At 44.3% G+C, this 20,768-nt stretch overlaps 1 protein-coding gene and 1 pseudogene across 2 annotated transcripts in view; both read right to left on the bottom strand.

Moving 5' to 3' along the window:
• Positions 1 to 3,167: 3,167 nt before the first annotated feature.
• Positions 3,168 to 3,306, bottom strand: LOC120987334 (annotated as a pseudogene).
• A 5,970-nt stretch (positions 3,307 to 9,276) lies between these two features.
• The window catches only part of SLC37A3 (solute carrier family 37 member 3), a 37,284-nt gene continuing 25,792 nt past the window's right edge, over positions 9,277 to 20,768 (bottom strand). For both annotated transcript variants that reach the window (XM_040438856.1, XM_040438867.1), the window contains exons 11-15: positions 17,788 to 17,889; positions 17,313 to 17,360; positions 15,870 to 16,021; positions 13,926 to 13,991; positions 9,277 to 9,769 (exon numbers count right to left, since the gene is read on the bottom strand). In XM_040438856.1, the coding sequence (XP_040294790.1) occupies positions 9,677 to 9,769; positions 13,926 to 13,991; positions 15,870 to 16,021; positions 17,313 to 17,360; positions 17,788 to 17,889 (461 nt within the window). In that variant the 3' untranslated portion in view covers positions 9,277 to 9,676. The remainder of the gene's footprint in view (positions 9,770 to 13,925; positions 13,992 to 15,869; positions 16,022 to 17,312; positions 17,361 to 17,787; positions 17,890 to 20,768) is intronic.

Raw genomic sequence — 20,768 nt, 5'->3', positions numbered from 1 at the left:
TTTGTGTGGCTATCATGGCCCATAAACAGGTAGGAACTAGTGTTAGGGACCACTCCATAGAGGCGACCTTGACGTGGCGAGTGGCTTATTACGCTTTGGCCAAAATGTACACCAATGCCTCATGCAGCATGGAGGCAGGGCAGAATGCTGGTTGCAGAGTGCTATCACATTTGTATTTTGCGTTTGTATAGATATTCTAACCCTGCCTGTAACGACAAGCAGGTAACTGCAGTAAAGTAATCTGTACAGATCAAGTGGCGCCTATTGTTAGATTTAGAGGCCAGAAACTGCAGGATTGTATCGTTTTTGTTTAAATAAACTAAATAATAAAATAAATAATAAACTTAAATTGGAAAACTAAAAATAACAATTTCTGATGACACATTCCCTTTAAGAGACTCTTCTCTTCACTCTGGTTAAAAAAGAGGACATCTAAAAAGGGATAATCCATTTAAACGGGTTTTTCCACCATAGAAAGAGGTCATTTTGCTAGGCGAGATGGGGAACGAATAGAGGTGTCTGACTCCTGGGGCCCCCAGCGATCCTAGTTTAGAGCTGCAGCTTCTTCAGTTTTCTCAGCACAGCAATACTACAAAAACGTATGTTTCTATTTTCTGACATTTAATTCTGTTTCCTTTAGGTCTGATTCAGACGGACATTTTGATTTCCGTCCGCGTCTGGGTTTATCCTTATTATTTTTTCCCCACAAGCCCATTCATTTGAAATAATAGGTCTGAGACGGAAGAATGGTGCATTTTATCTGCATAGACAATCGATCCATTAATAAAGATGGAGGTCTGAATTGCACCATTTCCTTTAGGCAAGGGCTACACTGTCATGGCCAGGATCTCCGAGTAGTGGTGATCCCGTAGAAATTAATGGGATCGCCGCTACAGTCGCAAGATATCCAACACGGCTGGATTTCTTGCGACTGCTGTGGCAATCCCTTTCATTTCTATGAGATCACAGCTGCTCAGCGATTTTGGCCGTGACCAGTGTCTCCGTGTAGCTCTTGCCTTAAAGTGGTATTCCAGTTGTTTCACGTTATCGATCACAAGAACGGGGGTCCTGTAACCCCTCCAATGAACAGAGCGGCTGGTTGGGCACGTGCGGCTGGTCCACTCTTCTCTATGAGAATTCCGGAGATGCGAGAGTACTGAACTCGGCTTTCTCCAGAACCTCCATAGAAATGAATGGAGCTGCCACATGCATGCCCAACCGACCGCTCCGTTCATTTCAGGGGAGCAGCAGGGGGAACTGGACTCCCATTCTCGTGATCGGTGGGAGTCCCAGCGGTAGAACCCCAACGATCTAATAGTTACCGTATCCCCTATCCTGTTGATTGGGGATAACTGGAAACAACCAGAATACTCCTTTAATTTCTGTGTGTGCTGTTCAGTAGTGATGAATGGCATAGGCAATATTCCAATTCATGATATTTAGCAAGTTTTTAGCTGAAAATTCGCTATTGCAAAAATCGGCAATGTAATATGCACGTATTGCTCGTGCAATTTCATTACCTAACAAACAATCACACAAAGGCTATATGCCAAAAGCCAGGTATGTGCAAGCCAACAACCTATCCATGAGACAGGTACAGTCAGCATACCTTACAATGGCAGCCTTGTGCACTATGAGACATACAAGATCAGCTTTACATTTTTATTATAAAACTAAAAAAACTTACAATTACAATCAAACAATTTCATCAAAAGTTACTCAAGAAGCACATTCCACATGTTAATATTCCACAATGTAGCAGCTCTAGCACCTTAAGACAACATTCACAAAACAAAGTTCATCAAAACCATATTTTACCTGTTTATATTTCACAAAAGTAATGACTAACACCTAACTTATTTAACTCTCTCCCCCCTCAAAAACACCTTTGATGGTCCTATCTTTTAACCATACATAATATGCCAATGTTTCCACTTCCTCTCTTTTCAATTCCACACTCCTAGGTACTTTTTCTGGATACCCCATTTGATCGAATGGATGAATATCATAAGCATAAAAAAAAACTCCTGTCGCTAAATATCATCTTACATATCCAAGTAAATTTCATACATTTACTCAAGATTTTTTCATTTCTTCATGATATCCCTATGTTCATACACCTTTGCCCAGTCCATCTCTTTCCTTTCTTCTATTCCCTTCAGACTAGGCAAATTAACTCCTGATATCTCCGCTTCCTGTATTCCTCTTTCTATTTTTTCAATCTTTTTTATTAACCATCATCTCGTTATCAATAACTGCCATTTTTTCCATTATTTCACCTTCATCCCTTTCTTCAGTCTCCTCCCTTTTTTTCCTTTCTTTTTAAACACAAAAATATTTTTTTGGACAAGAACCATTACCACATAGATTACACTTTCTTACTCTTTCACACATTTCTGCTAAATGTCCTATTTCTTAACATTTAGAACACCACTGATCAGTACATTCATCTTTTAAATTACCATATATTTTTTTTTTACGTTTTTGCAAAAATCAACTATTCCATTGAACAACAGAACTCCATTTACAGCCCCAATCCTAAATCGTCCAGGTGGCAAAATAACTTCTCCCCCAGAGTCTTCCAAAAACTTAACATAACATTTCCATTTTGTGGTCTAAAAACCAAACTTATTATATACCTTCCTATACAAAATCACTTTTTCGCAGTATCTCATGAGGAAAACACAAATGTCCTCTTCTGTTACATATGGACTAAACATCCACACGGTCACCAACCTCTCTTTCCTCGGGTAATGCGCCAGTACTTTAACTCCATTTAGTATTGGATTAAGTCCATCTTGTTCCAGTCTCTTTAGAACCACAACAGAGATCTCCTCAGTGACAAACACCATGTTGTATAATCCACGCTTTGGGGACTCCAACAAACAAATTCTTTCCGGATACCAATTAGTCGATAGAGGATCTCTTCCACCAGAAAAGTTAATCCTTTTTCTCTTTTCTCTGGATCCATCAACAAAAAACGGATTCCATTCTTGACTTTTTGATAGTCAGACATCTCTCCTAGATCAGGACTCTGGATCTCCATCTCCTCAAATCGATATGTCACAGGAACTTCAAAATCCCTCACCTACCACCTAAGTAGCAGGCAGGTATGGTGATCGCCTCTCGTTGCCCAGTGACTAAGCCGCCACCCCCCCCATAGCAGCAAGGGATCCAACCACAGCTATAAACTGTGGCCTTCACCCAAGGCCGAGGGTCCGGGTATCCTGAGCACCTCTGGCCAAGACCAAGGCTATACTAGAACAGATACTACACTTGATCTTAGCCAAAAGGCTGAGAAGCGATCAGCCAGGCCAGACCAGCTCTCTATCCAAAAGGAGAAAGACAGCAAGCCTCAAAGCTGCTTGATTTGAGTTGAATGGGTTGGGGGACCTGCGCACCTAGATCATTATCATTAGGGTGACAAAAATAGAAATTTTTATTTTGGGGATGCCAGCTAACTCTTCTCACTGCTTAGGAGGGTTACATAAAATTTTCAGTTTTCTTATTTTCCTAACATTATATTCAATAACCTTTCTATACTGTTTTGTCATGTAAACTCATTTTCATAAACTTGGGCATATGGAAAAGACATGCAAATTAGCAGAATCTGCCTTGTTTTATTAGCTGAAACACTATTTGCATGTCTTTCCCATATGCCCAAGTTTACGCAAATGAATTTACATGACAAAACAGTATAGAAAGGTTATTGAATATAATGTTAGGACAATTAGAAAACTGAACATTTTTATAGGGCCTTCCTAAGCAGTGAGAGAAGAGTTAGCTTGCTTCCAAAAAAATGTTTACAAATGATCTTGGTACGCAGGTCCCCCCAAGCCATCCAACTCAAATCAAGCAACTTTGAGGCTTGCTGGCTTTCTCCTTTTGGATAGAGAGCTGGTCTTGTATGTCTCATAGTGCACAAGGCTGCCATTGTAAGGTATGCTGACTATACCTGTCTCATGGATAGGTTGTTGGCTTGCACATACCCGGCTTTTGGCATACAGACTGTGTGATTGTCTGTTCTAGGCCTCTTGCACACGAATGTGTGCGCCCTGTGGCTGTACTGTGGCCCGCAAATTGCGGGCCGCAATGCATGAACACACACTGTGGGGCAGCCGCAGATGTTTTATCTTTTTGCGGAACGGAAGTACGGGACGAAACCCCACGAAAGCACTCCGTAGTGCTTCCATAGGGTTTGGTTCTGCACTATTCTGCATCTCTGGATTTGCGGACCCCTTGAAGTGAATGGGTCTGCATCTGTGATGTGGAATGCACACGGAACGGTGCCCATGTATTGCGGATCTGCAAATGCGGTCTGCAATACAGCCACGGAGCACAAACGTTCGTGTGCAATAAGCCATATTTTGTTTATTGTCGGTTATAGGTAATGATTTATTTTAAAAATAAAATATAAAAGAAATGATTAATGATAGGTAGGAAAATACTTATAATAAATTAATTAATGATAGGTAAAATAATAACTATAAAAAAAAATTGGTATGGATGATAGATAGCATAATAAGGATTAAGAGTAGCTATATACAATAAGTGAGAAAAGATTATAGGTTTATCTAGTAATAAAAACAAAATCTAGAATATTTGCTATTACTTACATTTTGAAAGCAGCCATCTTGCCTGACCTGCTGCAACAGCAGTTGCAGAGATGTACATTATCGAGGGTATCTGTTATGTGCCCCACCCAGCTCACTGACTTTTATAGGTGACTGTAGTGAGCATGCTCTGAAATAAGTGGGCCGGGTTCACATCACCGTTTCATTTTTCTTTCTTATGATCCTGATCGGTCAGAAGAACAGAAAATAAAAAAAATAAAACAATTCTTTATTTTGAGCATCCGTTGTGCTTATTTTGCTTCCGTTTTAGTCACTTCTGTCTAAGATCCGTTATTTTTGATGGGTGAAGAAGTCCTTCGTGGAGGACTTTTCCTCCTGTGAAAAATAACAGATGTCAGACAGAAATAACTAAAATGGAAGCAAAATAAGCACAACGGACGCTCAAAATAAAGGATCCATTTTATTATTTTTTTTCATTTGTTCTTCCGACAGATCAGAAGAATGGAAAATAGAACGGTGATGTGAACCTACCCTAATATGAGTGCTTTGAGGACAATGTGGCAAGAAGAAAAAATAAAATAAAAAGCTAATTAACATAAAAGTTGATGCTATAGGTCCACTTTTGACAAAACGGATTTAATTTAATAAAATACACTGTAAACAATGGATGTGTTTTATTTTTGTATTTTTTTTTACATTTTAAGCAAAACAATAGAAACAGCTTATAAAAGGCATAAAAAGATTGTTTACAAATGTCCAGGTCATAGAACGTTCTCCATGTTCCACATCTATAATCCAGACAGACGGATGTCAGTTTACAGAGGTATAATACACAGCAGGCAGTGAATTACACAATTGAGGCTGCGTTCATATTGCAATGTGTGATTTGTGAAATGCGGTTCGTGTGACAGCCACGTTTCCAGGACCAACCACTGCTCATGTTAGCCACATTCACAGAACCATACTGATCTATGATGCTGTGAGTTCCTGTCCTGTACACAAAGTATTATTTGAGTATGGGGCATCAGACCACCGGTTGGGATGGAACTCATAGCATTATAGATCACGATAATGCAGTGAGCTTTGCTCACATGAGCCGCAGGCAGTCAGGTGGCTGTCAAATCAGGCTGCACCCGGCAATGTGAATGCAGCCCAAGGACAGCGCCACATTAACCCTTTCCAGACTTAAGATTTTTATGACACATTGCAGGACAGCCTTCCCCCAATAACCTTCAGAAAGCGGGTGTCCTGTTCCTTCTTGCTAATGGATTCACTGCCCATTGAAATGAATGGGACAAATTATTGTTTGTTTTTCCAAGTCCCAATAATTTCAATGAGGAGTGAGCCTTCATGTGCAATTACCTATTCACTGAAAACACCCCAATATTTCTCAAGCTATTTGGGGGGGGGGGGTTCAGCTGCTGAGCCTCCACCCATCAGACCTTTGTGAGAAAATAAAATGGTATATTAAAGGGTTTCTATCACTTCGTTTCACCTATTTAGCTTTCAGACACTAGCGATCCGCTAGTGTCTGCTTTATCTAACCATCCCATAAGAGCTTATTGTCCTGCCGTTTAGCTAAAAAAATAACTTATATAGATATGCAAATGAGCCTCTAGGTGCTATGGGGGCGTGATTAGCACCTAGAGGCTCCGTCTACCTTAACAAACTGCCGCCGCCCAGCGCGTCCCTCCAGCCCGCCCATCTCCTCCGGAATGCGATGCTCCTCGTATTCGGCGCATGCGCAGTGAATGTCTGATCGCTTCCCTGCTCAGACATCTCCACTGCGCCTGCGCTGATGACGTCATAGTGCTCCGAGGAACAGGCGCAGTGGAGATGTCTGAGCAGGGAAGCGATCAGACATTCACTGCGCATGCGCAGAACAGAGACGCGCACGGAGAGGATCGCTTCAGCTGGAGATGGGCGGGCTGGAGGGACGCGCTGGGCGGCGGCAGTTTGTTAAGGTAGACGGAGCCTCTAGGTGCTAATCACGCCCCCATAGCACCTAGAGGCTCATTTGCATATCTATATAAGTTATTTTTTTAGCTAAACGGCAGGACAATAAGCTGTTATATTAGGATGGTTAGATAAAGCAGACACTAGCGGATCGCTAGTGTCTGAAAGCTAAATAGGTGAAACAAAGTGATAGAAACCCTTTAAAAAGAGACACTCCAGGCAAAGCTGCTTTAGGGTTCATTCACACCACCGTAGGCCACCCGTGCCCATATTGCCGAGCGCAATATATGGGCGCCGGACGTGTGAATGCCGTATCACGGATGCGGACCAATTAACTTGAATGGTTCCGCAATCCTCAAGATACAGCGCAGAGGCACGGATTGGAAGCCCACAGAAGTGCTTCCGTGGGCTTTTTGGTCCATGCATCCGCACCACAAAAGATAGTATATTTGCCATATATTGCGGATCGCGCAATACAGGATTCACATGGCCGGTTCTTGGTATATTCGTGTGAATGTACCCCCACCGTGCTATGCCGAGAGCAGGGTCTGAGGGGTGGAGCATGACACAGGGCTTCAAAGAACACTTAATAAGGAAGTCATGCTCCACCCCCTTAGCACTAGGCACTGAGGATAGATAACAGGGTATCACAGGGATCAGCATCCTCCGGCACTCCAGAAACTACAACTTCCAGCATGCTGTAATCACATCTGTGGGAGTTCCAAGAACAGACATGCAAGTGTGCATGCTGGGAGTTGTAGTTTTACAACACTGGCGTCACGGAGGTTGATGAACCCTGGAACTTTTGGGATGTTCTGCATAACTTGCCTATGGGTCTGTAGCAGCATGAAGCCCCTGCTACGCTGACTTCAGCAAAAAATAAAAAATAAATTCAAAAACACAATCCCTTGTATAACGGAACAGTGACTGTCTATATTCCCTTTTGCAGATAACTATATACAGATAGACTGTCATCACTGTATGTATGCACCTTCACAAATGCTTGCCAGGGACATAGGATAAATCATGCAAAGTGGGCGACATTTTACCCATTCGATTGTGCATTATATTCAAGAAAAGTACCGCTGATGTGCATATGATGACCAGCTTAAAGGGAGTCCGTCACTACAGACCTACCTATCAAAAACAGTGCTCAGTTAGACAGCTTCTGCTCAAATGTTTCCATCCCTTTCCCCTTCTGGAGTGGAAAAGCTAACAGTGCTCTGCGTTTAACAGGGAGGTCTGCGGCCCCTTAAAAAGTACCTATGTGTACCAGGTGTGATCACATTTACACTGCCTGGCCCTGTCAGTAAAATGGAGAGGGTGCAGCATTTGCAGAGACAGCAGTGCCTCTCGGTGTAAGGGCTCATGCACACGACCGTATGTATTTTGCGGTCCTTAAAAAACAGATCCGCAAAAAATACGGATGACATCCGTGTGCATTCCGTATTTTGGGAATGGAACAGCTGGCCCTTCCTAGAACTGTACTATCCTTGTCCGTAATGCGGACAATAATAGGACATGTTCTATTTTTTTTGCGGAACGGAAATACGGACATACAGAGACTGAATGCACACGGAGTAACTTCATTTTTTTCTGCGGACCCATTGAAGTGAATGGTTCCGCATACGGTCCGCAAAAAAAACAAAAAACGGAACAGACACGGAAAGAAAATACGTTCGTGTGCATGAGCCCTTACAGCAACGTCCACGTTACTCCTAGAGGCTCATTTGCATATATTCATTTTCCTCAGCAATGCCGGCACATATGAACATGGGACCAACACAGATGCCTTCAGCTGCCAGGCGCATGTGCCACAGGTCAGGCAGTGTCATAGGTACAAATCTGCTGACAGATGTCCTTTAAGCTCTAAAGTCAGTTTTACAGTTGATAGATTTCGTATTTATGTAAATAAAAAATATAAAAAACCTGCCGAAAACTGCCCAAATTTGTTAATGCTAGATTCTAAAGCTACGATTCGTGATGTGCAATGAAGTGAGGAGAGGGGATATTCATAATTTATGATGGTTGTTCCCTGTCCATCACCATATACAATTTGAGAAAGACTTTAACTTACTTAAAAGTACAGAGGTCAGTCCAGCAGACCAATCCAAAGGACCTCCTCTGTACCCCATAAACTACAAATGCTGGAGCACCTTTATTCACGACTCTGCATTGTGCCGTTCCTCTGCTATTCCTTCTCATTATCTAAATTTACAACTGGGCAGTACCATTCCATTAGTTTAAAAGGGCACAAACCCAACTGGTAACACCTCCATTGATTATTTTTAGGAGAGACAAGGTCAAGATCTAAGAAAAGATACTCCAGAATTGTAAATTCATGCAGAATACACGAGCTGACAGGTCCTCTTTAAATCTCAGAGTGAATGCGTTCCTTCTAAAGCAAACGCACCATAAAATGGTCAATAAAAATATGAACATTTTCAAGTTTTAAATTACAATTTTGTATCATTCAGAATAAAGTAGTTAAAATGTCGTTCTCTTTTTGTTCTTTTAAGGCCTCATGCACACGACACGACCGTATGTATTTTGCGGTCCGAAAAAACGGATCCACAAAAAAATACGAATGACGTCAGTGTGCATTCCGCATTTTGCGGAACAGAACAGCTGGCCCCTAATAGAACAGTACTAACCTTGCCCGTAATGCGGACAATAATAGGACATATTCTATTTTTTTGTGGAACGGAAATACGGACATATGCACATACGGTCTGCAAAAAAAACAAAACGGAACGGACACGGAAAGAAAATACTTTCTTGTGCATGAGGCCTAAATCTGATTTCATTAAATCAGAAGTTGGTTGTATATTGTGTTATATGTAGTGTACAACTGCCAACCTTTCTTTACTGAAACTAGATCCAAAATAATCCTCATCATCACCGGACTGTACGATCCATTGTCTGATCCATAGACAGCAAGATTAAAACATGAGGAATAATATATAAAAAAAAATTATAAAATAAAAAGAAAAGAATTCAAATAATTTTCCAATGAACCGTTTCAGGAAATGGCTTCCCAAACTTGCAGTCCCTCCTCCTGTTCCTGTCTGCACGCTTTGACTTCACCTTTTCAATAAGGTTTCCAGTCTTTTATTGGTATTGACATCAGTCATTGGAAGTAATTGTCACCCTGCCAGCCGAGACGTCCGCCTGTTCCTCACCGCTGATCTCATTTCTCGGACAATGAGTGGAATGATAAAGACGATGGACAGTAAGGTCTATGGAGAATATCAAAGTATAAAGTTGGGTCATTCACAGACTAACACAATTCTACAGTTGCATTTCAACATCTGTTATTTCGTCATATGTACAGTGCACTAAAGCATTCAGGCTCATCCTTCAGGAAACATTTCAGAAAATATTAAGCACATTTCTTAAAGTAGAACTTTATCATACAAAGTTAAAAGGGGTTGAATGGGGGGGGTGGGCCAACCTCCCCACTTGACCAGACCTGTAAGCCGAAGATTACTTACCTGCTTCGCAGCACTGGCTCGCAGTTCCTTCTCCTCCAGGCCTACGGTGCTCTGCTGGGCTCCCTCACTGTAGGCATCCAATTTGACATCATCTGCAGCCAACCACTGACCGCGGCGGTGACAGCTTCTCTACCGTCATGACCAATGGTTACATGACGCAAGGGGATCCAATCACGGACTCGACCAGTGATTGGATGAGGCGATGTCAAACCCAATATTTTCAGCAAGGAAGACCAGCGCAGCATCGCAGGCCTGGGGGAGAGCCAGTGTCGGGAAGCAGGAAAGCAAGCTTCCCTTTACAGGTCCGGCCAAGTGGGGTGTTGGCCAAATCCCCCCCATTCTTAAAGAACCCCTTTAAGGATTGTAGTGGCTAGAAAAAATACCTTTAAATACTCTATTAGGGCATTTTTGCTCCAGACTTCCAACAATTAGCTGTTGCAAAGAGCAGCTACAAAGAGCATCTCCTGTTCTGGAGGACCCGACATGTCCATGCTTTATAAGGACAGCCCACTCATTTAACTGGGCACCTTGTAATGTGCCATTTTTCCTGTTGTAGCGCTGCAGTAGAATCAAACACTAGCCAAGAAACCCAGGGCAGGGAGATGCATGGGCCAATCCAGGGAGGCTGGGGAACGGTCCCATCTGGACAGAATGGCTTGCTGAAGCGTTCTGGTATGGAATTGAGCATTGGGAACTGCTTCGAAGGTCGAGACCATGTGACCTAAAGCCCGCATGCAGCGACCAATGGGAACAGGACCTGGCCGCAACAAGGGGAGAATCTGAAGACATAGAGCGGATAGCTTCTCCGGAGGAAAGAACACCTTGGTCTGAAATGTGTCGAGCACCATCCCCAGATAAGACAACCGTTGTGATAGATAAAGACAAGACTTCTGCCTGTTCAGGATCCATCCAAAGCATTCCAGGGTGTCCAGAACTATGCTCAGGCTGTCCTCCGTCACCCGAAATTTCAGACAACATCCTAGTGAAGGGGCCAAGTAAGGGATCGCCACGATCCCCCAGGCATGGAGCAGGGCCCTACCTGCTGCCAGAATCTTCGTAAAGAGCCTGGGAGCCGTGGCCAGGCCGAATGGGAGGGCTACAAACTGGAAGTTAAATTGACCCACTGCGAACCAGAAAAATCTCTGATGACTGATGCAGATAGGCACGTGAAGATAAGCATCCTTGATGTCTATTGAGGAAAGATACTCCCCCGGTTCCATGGACGCAATGACCGACTTCAGGGACTCCACCCGGAAACTGCGGACGCGAAGGAAACCTCTTTCTTGGTAATTACAAAGAGATTGGAGTAAAACCTCTGAAAACGTTCTTGCGCAAGAACGGGAACAATCACCCCCTGCCGCAGCAGCGTGCGAATCACCTTAAAAAAGGAATCTGCGGCTGCGGGAGAGGTCGCAGGTGATGACCGAAAAAAATGAGACTTGAATTCCAGTTTGTAGTCCTCTGCAATGACCTCCCTCACCCACGCATTCGAGACGTGAGCCAGCCAAACATGCCGAAACAAATGAAGCCTCCACCCGAACGGAGGGCGCCGGGAGCCGCTTGTCATGCAGCGGTGTTCTTGGGGTTAAAGGACTTGGAGCCCTGACGACGGGAACGCCAGTAAGGGCAAGGCTTGAAGGAAGGTTTGCGCTTCTGATCCGTGGCCGACTTGTCAGACGCCCTCCTGGGGCTGGAAAAACTCTGAAAAGGCTGGAAAAAAAGGCTTCCGCTTTTTTGACCTATTAGACCACCCCCTGTTCTGTAGTAAATGCATGCTCTTACCACCTGTAGCGTCTGAAATGATCTCATCCAGGCGCTTACCAAAAAGTCTGCTGCCGGAAAAGGGGAGGGCCGTCAGGGTCCGCTTTGAAGCATTATCTGCCGCCCAGCAGGAGAGCCATAGGGTACAGCGAATAGCCACCAACAGGGCTGATGAGAGAGCCATAAGCCTGGCCGCGTCCAAAGATGCTTTACAAATATATGCACTGGCATGAGAGAGCTGCAAGGCCATATCTGCAAGTTCCCCCGAAGGGACTCCCAGGTCGAGACCCTGACGCAAATTACCTGCCCACTCACCCATAGCCTTGCTCACCCATGTAGAGGCAAATACCAGCTAAAGTGCTGTGCTCACTGCTTCAAAGGCAGATTTTGCAAACGCTTCCAGTTTCTCATCTCTGATATCAGAGAAAGAAGCCCCATCTGCCACTGGCAAGGTAGTATGCTTAGTCAAGCGGGAAACTGGCGGGTCCTCTATAGGTGAGGACGACCATTTCTTGGTCAAATCCTCCAGAAATTGATAAAGGACGTTTAAGCGTTTTGACAAGGCAAAACGTCTATCAGGAAAATTCCACTCCTTGGTAAGAGAGGATTCAAACTCCTGGTGTTGGAGAAACACTTGTGTGAGCGACGGGACCTTCTAAAGGAAAAACCCGAGCTGGCAGACGACTGTGCAGGATCCTCAACCTGCAACGTCTCGATAACCGCTGTAATAATATTACTGCACAAGAGAAAAGTCACGAGTTCTGGCATATATGATGACCTATTCTGAGGTAGGTCACCAATATTCTACGCTGGAAAACCCCTTTAGCAAAAACTAGTCAATACCTTATATGTACACCAAAATCGTGACACTTAAAATACAAGTCATTCCACGATGTTTTAACTACTTGAACAATAAAAACACTAAAAAGAACCATTTTTTTTTGCAAAGTACTCTGAAAGCCATTTCCCCTGGAGTTCTGCAGGACAAGCAATAGTTTAACTGTTTTTCAGTTGTTTTTTTTTCAGCATTCTCTATTGGCCCATCTCATACATTGGGGGCATATGGGTTGGCCCATCTGATACATTGGGGGAATATCGCTAGGATATCCCCTAATGCCTGATAGGTGCAGCTCCTACCTCTGGGACCTGCGCCCATCTCTAAAATAGAGCTCACAAAGAGCTGCCCTCCATTATTTTCTATAGGAGTGCCGAAAATAGCTAAGCGGAGCGCTCGGCTATTTTTGAAAGTCCCATAGAAGTTAATGGGAAGCATACTGCCCAATCGTGGCTACAACTCCATTGACTACTATGGCGCTGATGGAAATAGCCAAGCCAGAGCACAGCTATTTATCGGGGGTCCCATAGAAATGAATGGAGGCCGGCTCATTGTGGGTCCCAGAGGTGGGAGTCACACCTATCACACATTGGAGACATATCCTAGCAAAATGTCCCAAATATAGGAGATGGACCAAACCCTTTAAAGGAAATGCTCCAATACCAATATCAGGGGGGCTGCTGGACAACCCCTTTAAATTTATTTTGTAAGTTGATATGATTAGAATGATATGAAATGTAAGTAGTTTTGTTATGTTTCACAACTTTTACATTCACACAAAATTTTTTTTTTACTTTTTTTCCCCCCCCAAGAGCCATAACCTCCTTATTTTTTTATTGACACAACTGCATGAGAGTCTTGAAAGCTTGCCTTATAACATCATTTATTTTAGTTAGCAAATTACAATATTTTATATTGTTTCTCTTTTTGAGAGCATCAAGATGAGAACTTTTTGATCCCTTATTTTTCAGGAGGAGAGATGAACAGTGATCAAATAATGCTTTTGTTTTAGTATGCGTACTTTAGTAGGGGATGTGACGATATTAAATATCGTATTTTATTTTTATTAAATTGTTTTAATAAGATTCCTTATTAGGCAGACTCAGAGGCTATGGCTAGGTCCCTGGCTGCCATACAAACCATCGGCCTGCTGCCTGTGAGGCAGGGGGCAATGGGTGGACAGAGGAAGCCCAGTCCCTCTGCTAAACTACTTAGATACCACAGTACCTGTATATAAACAGAGAGAGAGACAAAAAAAAGGCTAAACATTATTAAAAAAAATGTATTAATAAGACCTCTTCTTACCATAAGGATGAAGAAATAGAAGACCCAGCTCCAGCCCAAGCTGCCCTGTATCACAGACACCAGGACCTGTAAGTCATAGCAGAGAGTCAAATAACCAGAACAATCCATGTGACTGATATATATCAATATCTATCTACACAAAATTAAACTAGTCAAAAGAAAAAGCACTGACCAGTCAGGCTTTGGCTTTAATTTTCCAGCACACCATAGATAAATGATAGCTATAGCCCTACAACTGTGCCCGTGCCCGTCACCGAGACCTAACTGAATGCCAGTTATCTTGTGGATAAAGTTACTACAAGGCACTTACTAATGTATTGTGACTGTCCATATTGCCTTTGCTGGCTGGATTCATTTTTCTATCAGTGCTCGTTTCCATCAGTGGTGGTTGTGCTTGCACGGTATAGGGAAAAACCTTTTTCTATAATGTACAAGCACATCCACTGCTACTGGATTGCACGGTGGTCGTAATCTCTGGATACAAGCAGAGTATAATGTGATAGAAAAAGGAATCCAGCCAGCAAAGGAAGCAATATGTACAATCACAATACATTAGTAAGTGCCTTGTATTAACTTTCTCTACAGGATAAATGCCATTTGCTGAAGTGAGACACCCCTTTAAAACACTGCAAACCATAACATACACATTAGTGTATTGTCGGCTGAACCTGACATTTCCTTCAGGGTCAGTCAATCTAAAGTATGAGGAGAATCTGACATTATCAGTCAGGAGGAGAGATCCTTTTGTTCTTACGGGAGATAAGCTGCCAGCAGTTACTGAAGGCATAGGCCACTTTTAAAGACGACCTTTCACCGCTCCTGACCGGTCTCTTTTAATAGCTTCATGCATTCCCCATGTAATAACAATTCTGGAACATCTATTCTTATGTCTGTATGTTCTGCCATTCCTTTATTATTTCATCTAGCAGTTATGAATGAATTACCAGCAGTCTGCAATAAGGGCACAGAGGGGAGAGGGGAGGTAACCAGTTGGGAGGGGGGGGGGGGGTGTACCTGCACGGACTCACTCTACCCAATCAGTGCTGCCATTGTCAGACTGTGCAGGTACACCCCCCCCACCCCACCCCCAACTGGTTACCTCCCCTCTGTACCCTTACTGCAGACTGCTATCAATTCATTCGTAAATTCTAGTTGAAATAATATAGGAATGGCACAGCATAGAGCCATAACAATAGATGCTCCAGAATTGTTATTACATGGGGAATGCATGAAGCTATTAAAACAGGGGTGTCAGGAGTGGTGACTGGTCCTCTTTAAAGGGGTAGTCTCATCTGCCACCAATGAGATGGTTATGGGTTCCACCTTTTTGACCTGCACCGCCAGTACTTGCCCCAAAAGTAAAGGAGAGCACAACGTGCATGCTCATTTCTATGGGAGATCCGTGCTCGCTCTATTTTTGGAAGTCCCATAGAAATGAATGGAGAGTGCACTGCTCATGCACAGCCTCTACTCCATTTACTTCTATGAGACTGTCAGAAAAGGCTAAGCCGGCGCTCGGCTGCTCTCCGCTCAATTTGGGGCACCCGTTCAGGAGACAGATGCGGGTTCCGGAGGTGGGACGACACCTATTTAATATTGGTGGAAAACCTAGCGTTCTGCTATCAATGTCTCAGGTGAGACAACCCCTTTAAGTCATGGGTATTAAAGGGTTAATTAACCATGCAAGAGCCACCTTATTTATGGCAATTAATTGCATGCTCCATAGAATTGATTGCGTTGACCAGTGTTTGGCCACTGAAGACTGTATTAGTACACTGCACTGTCACAGCCGGCATATCTACAGCTCCGGGTAGGCTGCTTCCTGTGTTCTATCTCCGCAGTCGTAAAACTAGACGTAATGTTAGTTCATGCTAGGCTTCAGCTACTCACAGATAATGGGTTTTAACTCAAAGGATATCTTAGCCCTTACAGGCATGAATGTACCTGGCCTAAAGCGGCTCCAACGCTGCCTGTTCCATCCACAATGCCGGTGACTGTGGCCAGAGCCTCGCTGCTACCTCTTACCATCTCCTGACGGCCAAGATCCGCAGAGATCGCAGAACTTATCATGTTTGAGGGACCCCCGATGAAAAAGCCTATGAACAAACACACACTTCTAGTCAGGATACGGCATGTACTGCCTCTACTGAGGGCATAGGAAGAATCCAAGAAAGACCCATAGCTGGGCATTGAAGTAATACTGTCATTTTTCATAAGGCACCGTAACGCCTTCCGTCCCTGGACAAAGATTCACTTTGCTGCTCTATCCCTTTATCTTAGGGTCCATTCACACGTCCGCAATTTCGTTCCGCATTTTGCGGAATGGAATTGCGGACCCATTCATTTCTATGGGGCAGCACGATGTGCTGCCCGGATCCGGAATTGCGGATCCGCACTTCCGGGTCCGCAATTCCGATCCCGAAAATTATAGAACATGTCCTATTCTTGTCCGCAATTGCAGCCTGTGAATGCAGCCTTAAAGATATTGTCCAGCTTAGGCTACTTTCACACTAGCGTTCAGAGCGGATCCGTCTGCTGTCTGCACAGACTCCGCTCCTATAATGCAGACGTTTGGATCCGTTCAGAACGGATCCGTCTGCATTATAGCTTAGAAAAAATTCTAAGTGTGAAAGTAGTTCAGATGGATCCGTCCAGACTTTACATTGAAAGTCAATGGGGGACGGATCCGTTTGAAGATTGAGCCATATTGTGTCATCTTCAATTCGGATCCGTCCCCATTGACTTACATTGTAAGTCTGGACGGATCCGTTTGCCTTCGCACGGCCAGGCGGACACCCGAACGCTGAAAGCAGCGTTCGGGTGTCCGCTTGCTGAACGGAGCGGAGGCTGAACGCTGCCAGACTGATGCATTCTGAGCGGATCCGCATCCACTCAGAATGCATTAGGGCAGTACGGATGCGTTCGGGGCCGCTTGTGAGCCCCTTCAAACGGAGCTCACAAGCGGAGCCCCGAACGCTAGTGTGAAAGTAGCCTTAGAAAACAGATTTTCAGGAAACCTACTAGGTAAGTTTGAGTTAATAGAGAGGGTCTATATTCAGGATTCTCATCTCTTGGCCAGAGTGGCGAATTGATACAAAGAGCACCTCTCTCTCTCTCTCTCTGGAGGACCTGTTCAGCCCTGCATTACACAGACAACCCACTGATATGAATGGACACTGTGTAATACTTCATCAATCCTGTGGTGGCGCTGCAGGGAAATGGAACACTTCAGGTTTTTCCCCCACAGCTGATCACTGGGGGTCCAAGCAGGGGGACACATTATGATCAGCTTATTAGCAAGGTACCTTCTAACAAGTTTGGATGGTTGAAAGAAGAGAATCCCTTTAAAAACGGTTTTAAAATTTTTTAATTTGTCCCCAGCCATACCTGTAATAGCCATGAGGACAGCGTTGATCGGCTTACTGTTTGGAGAGCCTGGGAACAGAGAAAACGTAAATCAGCAATGAACGTCAAAGTGAAAGATAAACACCTAACTAGCTATATAATCAAACTAATACAAGATCTGGACAACCAAGGCAAGATGGTGCACCACACATTGTATGAACTTACTCTTACACAGATCGCAGATGCACACACTTCTCCTTCACCTAAATCAAATCCTAATCTCAAGAGAAACCACAAACAAGGCAATAGAGGTTATCTACTTCAGCTTTCTCCAATTAATTCAGCTAAACACACAGAGATATGGACACAAAGTCCCATCAGTGGTTTACACAATTTGCCATTATGATACCAGTGTCCCATCAACTATCTTGTTACTGGGAACTCGACCCCCCCCCCCCCTTTCCTTCCTCCCAAACACACACATATACACCACGACTCAAAATGATGAATAACTCACGGCTGTATCCAAACAGAGAGCCCACGGCAAGCAGCAGACTTATGGCCAGGACAGGAGACCTCTTCTCCATCAAGTCAGAGATAAAGCCCTGGATAGTGCCACCTGCGGGAGGATGCAGAATGAAAAATTGGATATATTCCCTTCTTTTCTTATATATGTGCATAAATTAAGTTCAAATATAAACATACATTATAATTGTGATAGCCCAGCATCTTTAGGATCATGGCGGTGATATGAGGACATCATGACATGGACATTCTTGTGCCTCTTAGGAGGCTTGTATCAGTTAAAGAGGAACTGTCACCAATCATGTCTGCTTTAGTAACTACTTTCAATCCATGTGCAATAATGATTCTCAAGCATATTTTCATAGAACTCTGTTGTTCCGTTCCTCAGTTATTGCTACTAGAAGTTTGTTAAGCCCGTCAGGGCCCAGCCAATTTTGAAAATAATGCCTTCGATTTTTCCTCCATTTCTTCCAATGGCCATAACTTTTATTTTTCCACTGACATAGCCGTGTGAGGGTGTGTTTTTTTTGTGGGGAGAGTTGTGCTTTTAATGTCACCATTTTATTCCACAGTGCTTTACAGACATTAGCATCAAGCTGTCCCCAATGGGGCTCACAATCTAAGTTCCCTATCAGTATGGAGTGTGGGAGGAAACCCACACAAACATGGAGAGAACCTACAAACTCCATGCAGATGTTGCAAAGCAACAGTGCTAACCACTGAACCAATGTATTATGGAAACTATAAAAAATATTATTTTGGGGGTGAAAAAAAAATACAGTTCTACCATTGCTGTTTGGGTTTTGTTTCTATGGTATTCACTATGTGGTAAAAATACATAGTTTTTATTATGTTTTGTTACTTTAAAAAAATGTAAAACCTTTAAAAAAAAAATTGTTGCACTATTGTGACACCCATAACATTATATTTCCATTGACTTAGGGTCTTCGTTATGAAGAAAAATTTAAATAATTAAAATGTATAATGTATTTAGTCTTGAGAAGAGACGTCTAAGGGGGGACATGATTAACCTATACAAAAATATAAATGGGCCATACAAAAAATACGGTAAAAAGCTGTTCCATGTAAAATGCCCTCAAAAGACAAGGGGGCACTGCCTCCAACTGGAGAAGAAAAAGTTCAGTCTCCAGAAGCGTCAAAGCTTCTTTACTTTAAGAACTGTGAATTTATGGAATAGACTTCCTCAGGACGTGGTCACAGCAGGAACATTAATGCTTATGTAAGTGTGTAGAAGTCTGGGTCTCATTTCCCTTAATGCCTATCCCCACCCATCCCTCGGTTGAACTCGATGAACATAAGCCTTTTTTTCAACCATACTATGTAACTATAGAAAAACCGACATGTCAGGAGCGGTGACCGGTCCTTTTTGAGTGATTTGCTGAGCAAACAGTGACCTTATGGTTAGATGGCAGTAGTTATAGCAGATGCTGTGTGATGACATATGGCATCAATATGGACCACAGGAGCACTCTGTGCCATACAGAGGACTGTCAGGACTACTACCCAACATGGACACTTTAAGAAGCAAATAAATCCTATGTGAGGCTGACAACAAGCTAGTAGACAGTGATTTCTCATCCGTCTCATTGGGGGACACAGGCTTTGACCATGAGTATAGCTGTTGCCGCTAGGAGGTGGACACTAAGCACACAAAGTGTGAGCGCCTCCCTTTTCAGCTATACGCTTCCTACAGGGACCAAGCAAAATCAGTTTTAGCTTAGTGTCTGTGGGAGGCGGACCTCCCTGCGTTGCAGGTCTGCTGATTTTTAGTTTTTTCTTCTTTCCTTCTTTAGCGGGAAGCTTCAGGCAGTCCATAAAACTGCCTGCACTCCCACCCAGGAGAGTTACCCAAACCCCCTGCTCCTTCCCGTGCTCCAGAAGAAAAGGAGGACCAGAGGTTCCTGTAAAAACCTGTCTCCCGCCAGCATTCGCATCACCACTGCGGCCCACCGCAAGTCCCCTCTGTTTCCGGTGTAGCGTCCCTCACCAAGGGGCTGCACACCGAAGGTGGTGATCTGGCTGGAGCCAGGGGGGCAGAAGATGCCAGATAGGCGAGTATAAAGTTTAGAGACTGCCCATAGGGTCCCCCCTCCAGTACCCTCTCCTCCCCACATGTGATGGTCCCCATGTGGTCGCCCTGTACTATGGGTAGCAATGAGAGCTCTTTAAATGTTAAATGGCACCTGGGGGCGTCCGTCTTCCAGGGCCAGGGTGCAGGGCTCAAGGGGCTGCTCCTGCTGTGTGGCCACACACCGCGGCGCGTCCTCCTGAGGCTTGCTTGGTTCGGCGGCGTCTTCCTGAACGCCGGGGAGAGGAGGGGGCGGAGTGAACCTCCGCTGTGTTGAGGATATCGCCACTTCCACAGGGAGTGTTGGGAAACCTCTCTGTTCAAGGGGTATGGTCATGCGAGGAGCACTCCCTTCCAATCAAAGTTCTGGAGTTGAGGGCGATTCGGCTCTCTGCGACATTGGGCCGACCATATTAGGGGTTGTCTGGTGCGGGTTCAGTCCGACAACTCCACTGCGATGGTGTACATCAATCACCAGGGCGGCACCCGGAGCCCGGCAGTCATGGCAGAGACGGCGCCGATTCTCAGCTGGGCGGAGAAACATGTTTCGGCACTGTCGGCAGTTCACATACCCAGCGTCTACACCAGGATCGCAGACTTCCTCGGTCGGGAGCGTCTCGATCCCGGCGAGTGGGCTCTTCATCCGCAGGTCTTTTGGGCCATCTGCAAGAGGTGGGGTCGGCCGGATGTGGATCTCATGGCCTCACGGTTCAACAACAAGGTCGAGGACTTTGTCGCACGCTCCAGGGCCCCCTGGCCCTGGCATGCAACGCGCTGGTGATGTCGTGGAGTTGGTTCAAGTTTCCTTACATGTTCACGCCTCTTCCTCTTATTCTGCGTCTTCTCCAGAAGATCAGGTCCGAGGGACTGCCCGTTATTCTCGT

This window comes from Bufo bufo, chromosome 1 (genome assembly GCF_905171765.1).
Source record: "Bufo bufo chromosome 1, aBufBuf1.1, whole genome shotgun sequence".
Classification (NCBI taxonomy): Eukaryota; Metazoa; Chordata; class Amphibia; order Anura; family Bufonidae; genus Bufo; species Bufo bufo.
This window is presented reverse-complemented; position numbering and strand designations above follow the sequence as displayed.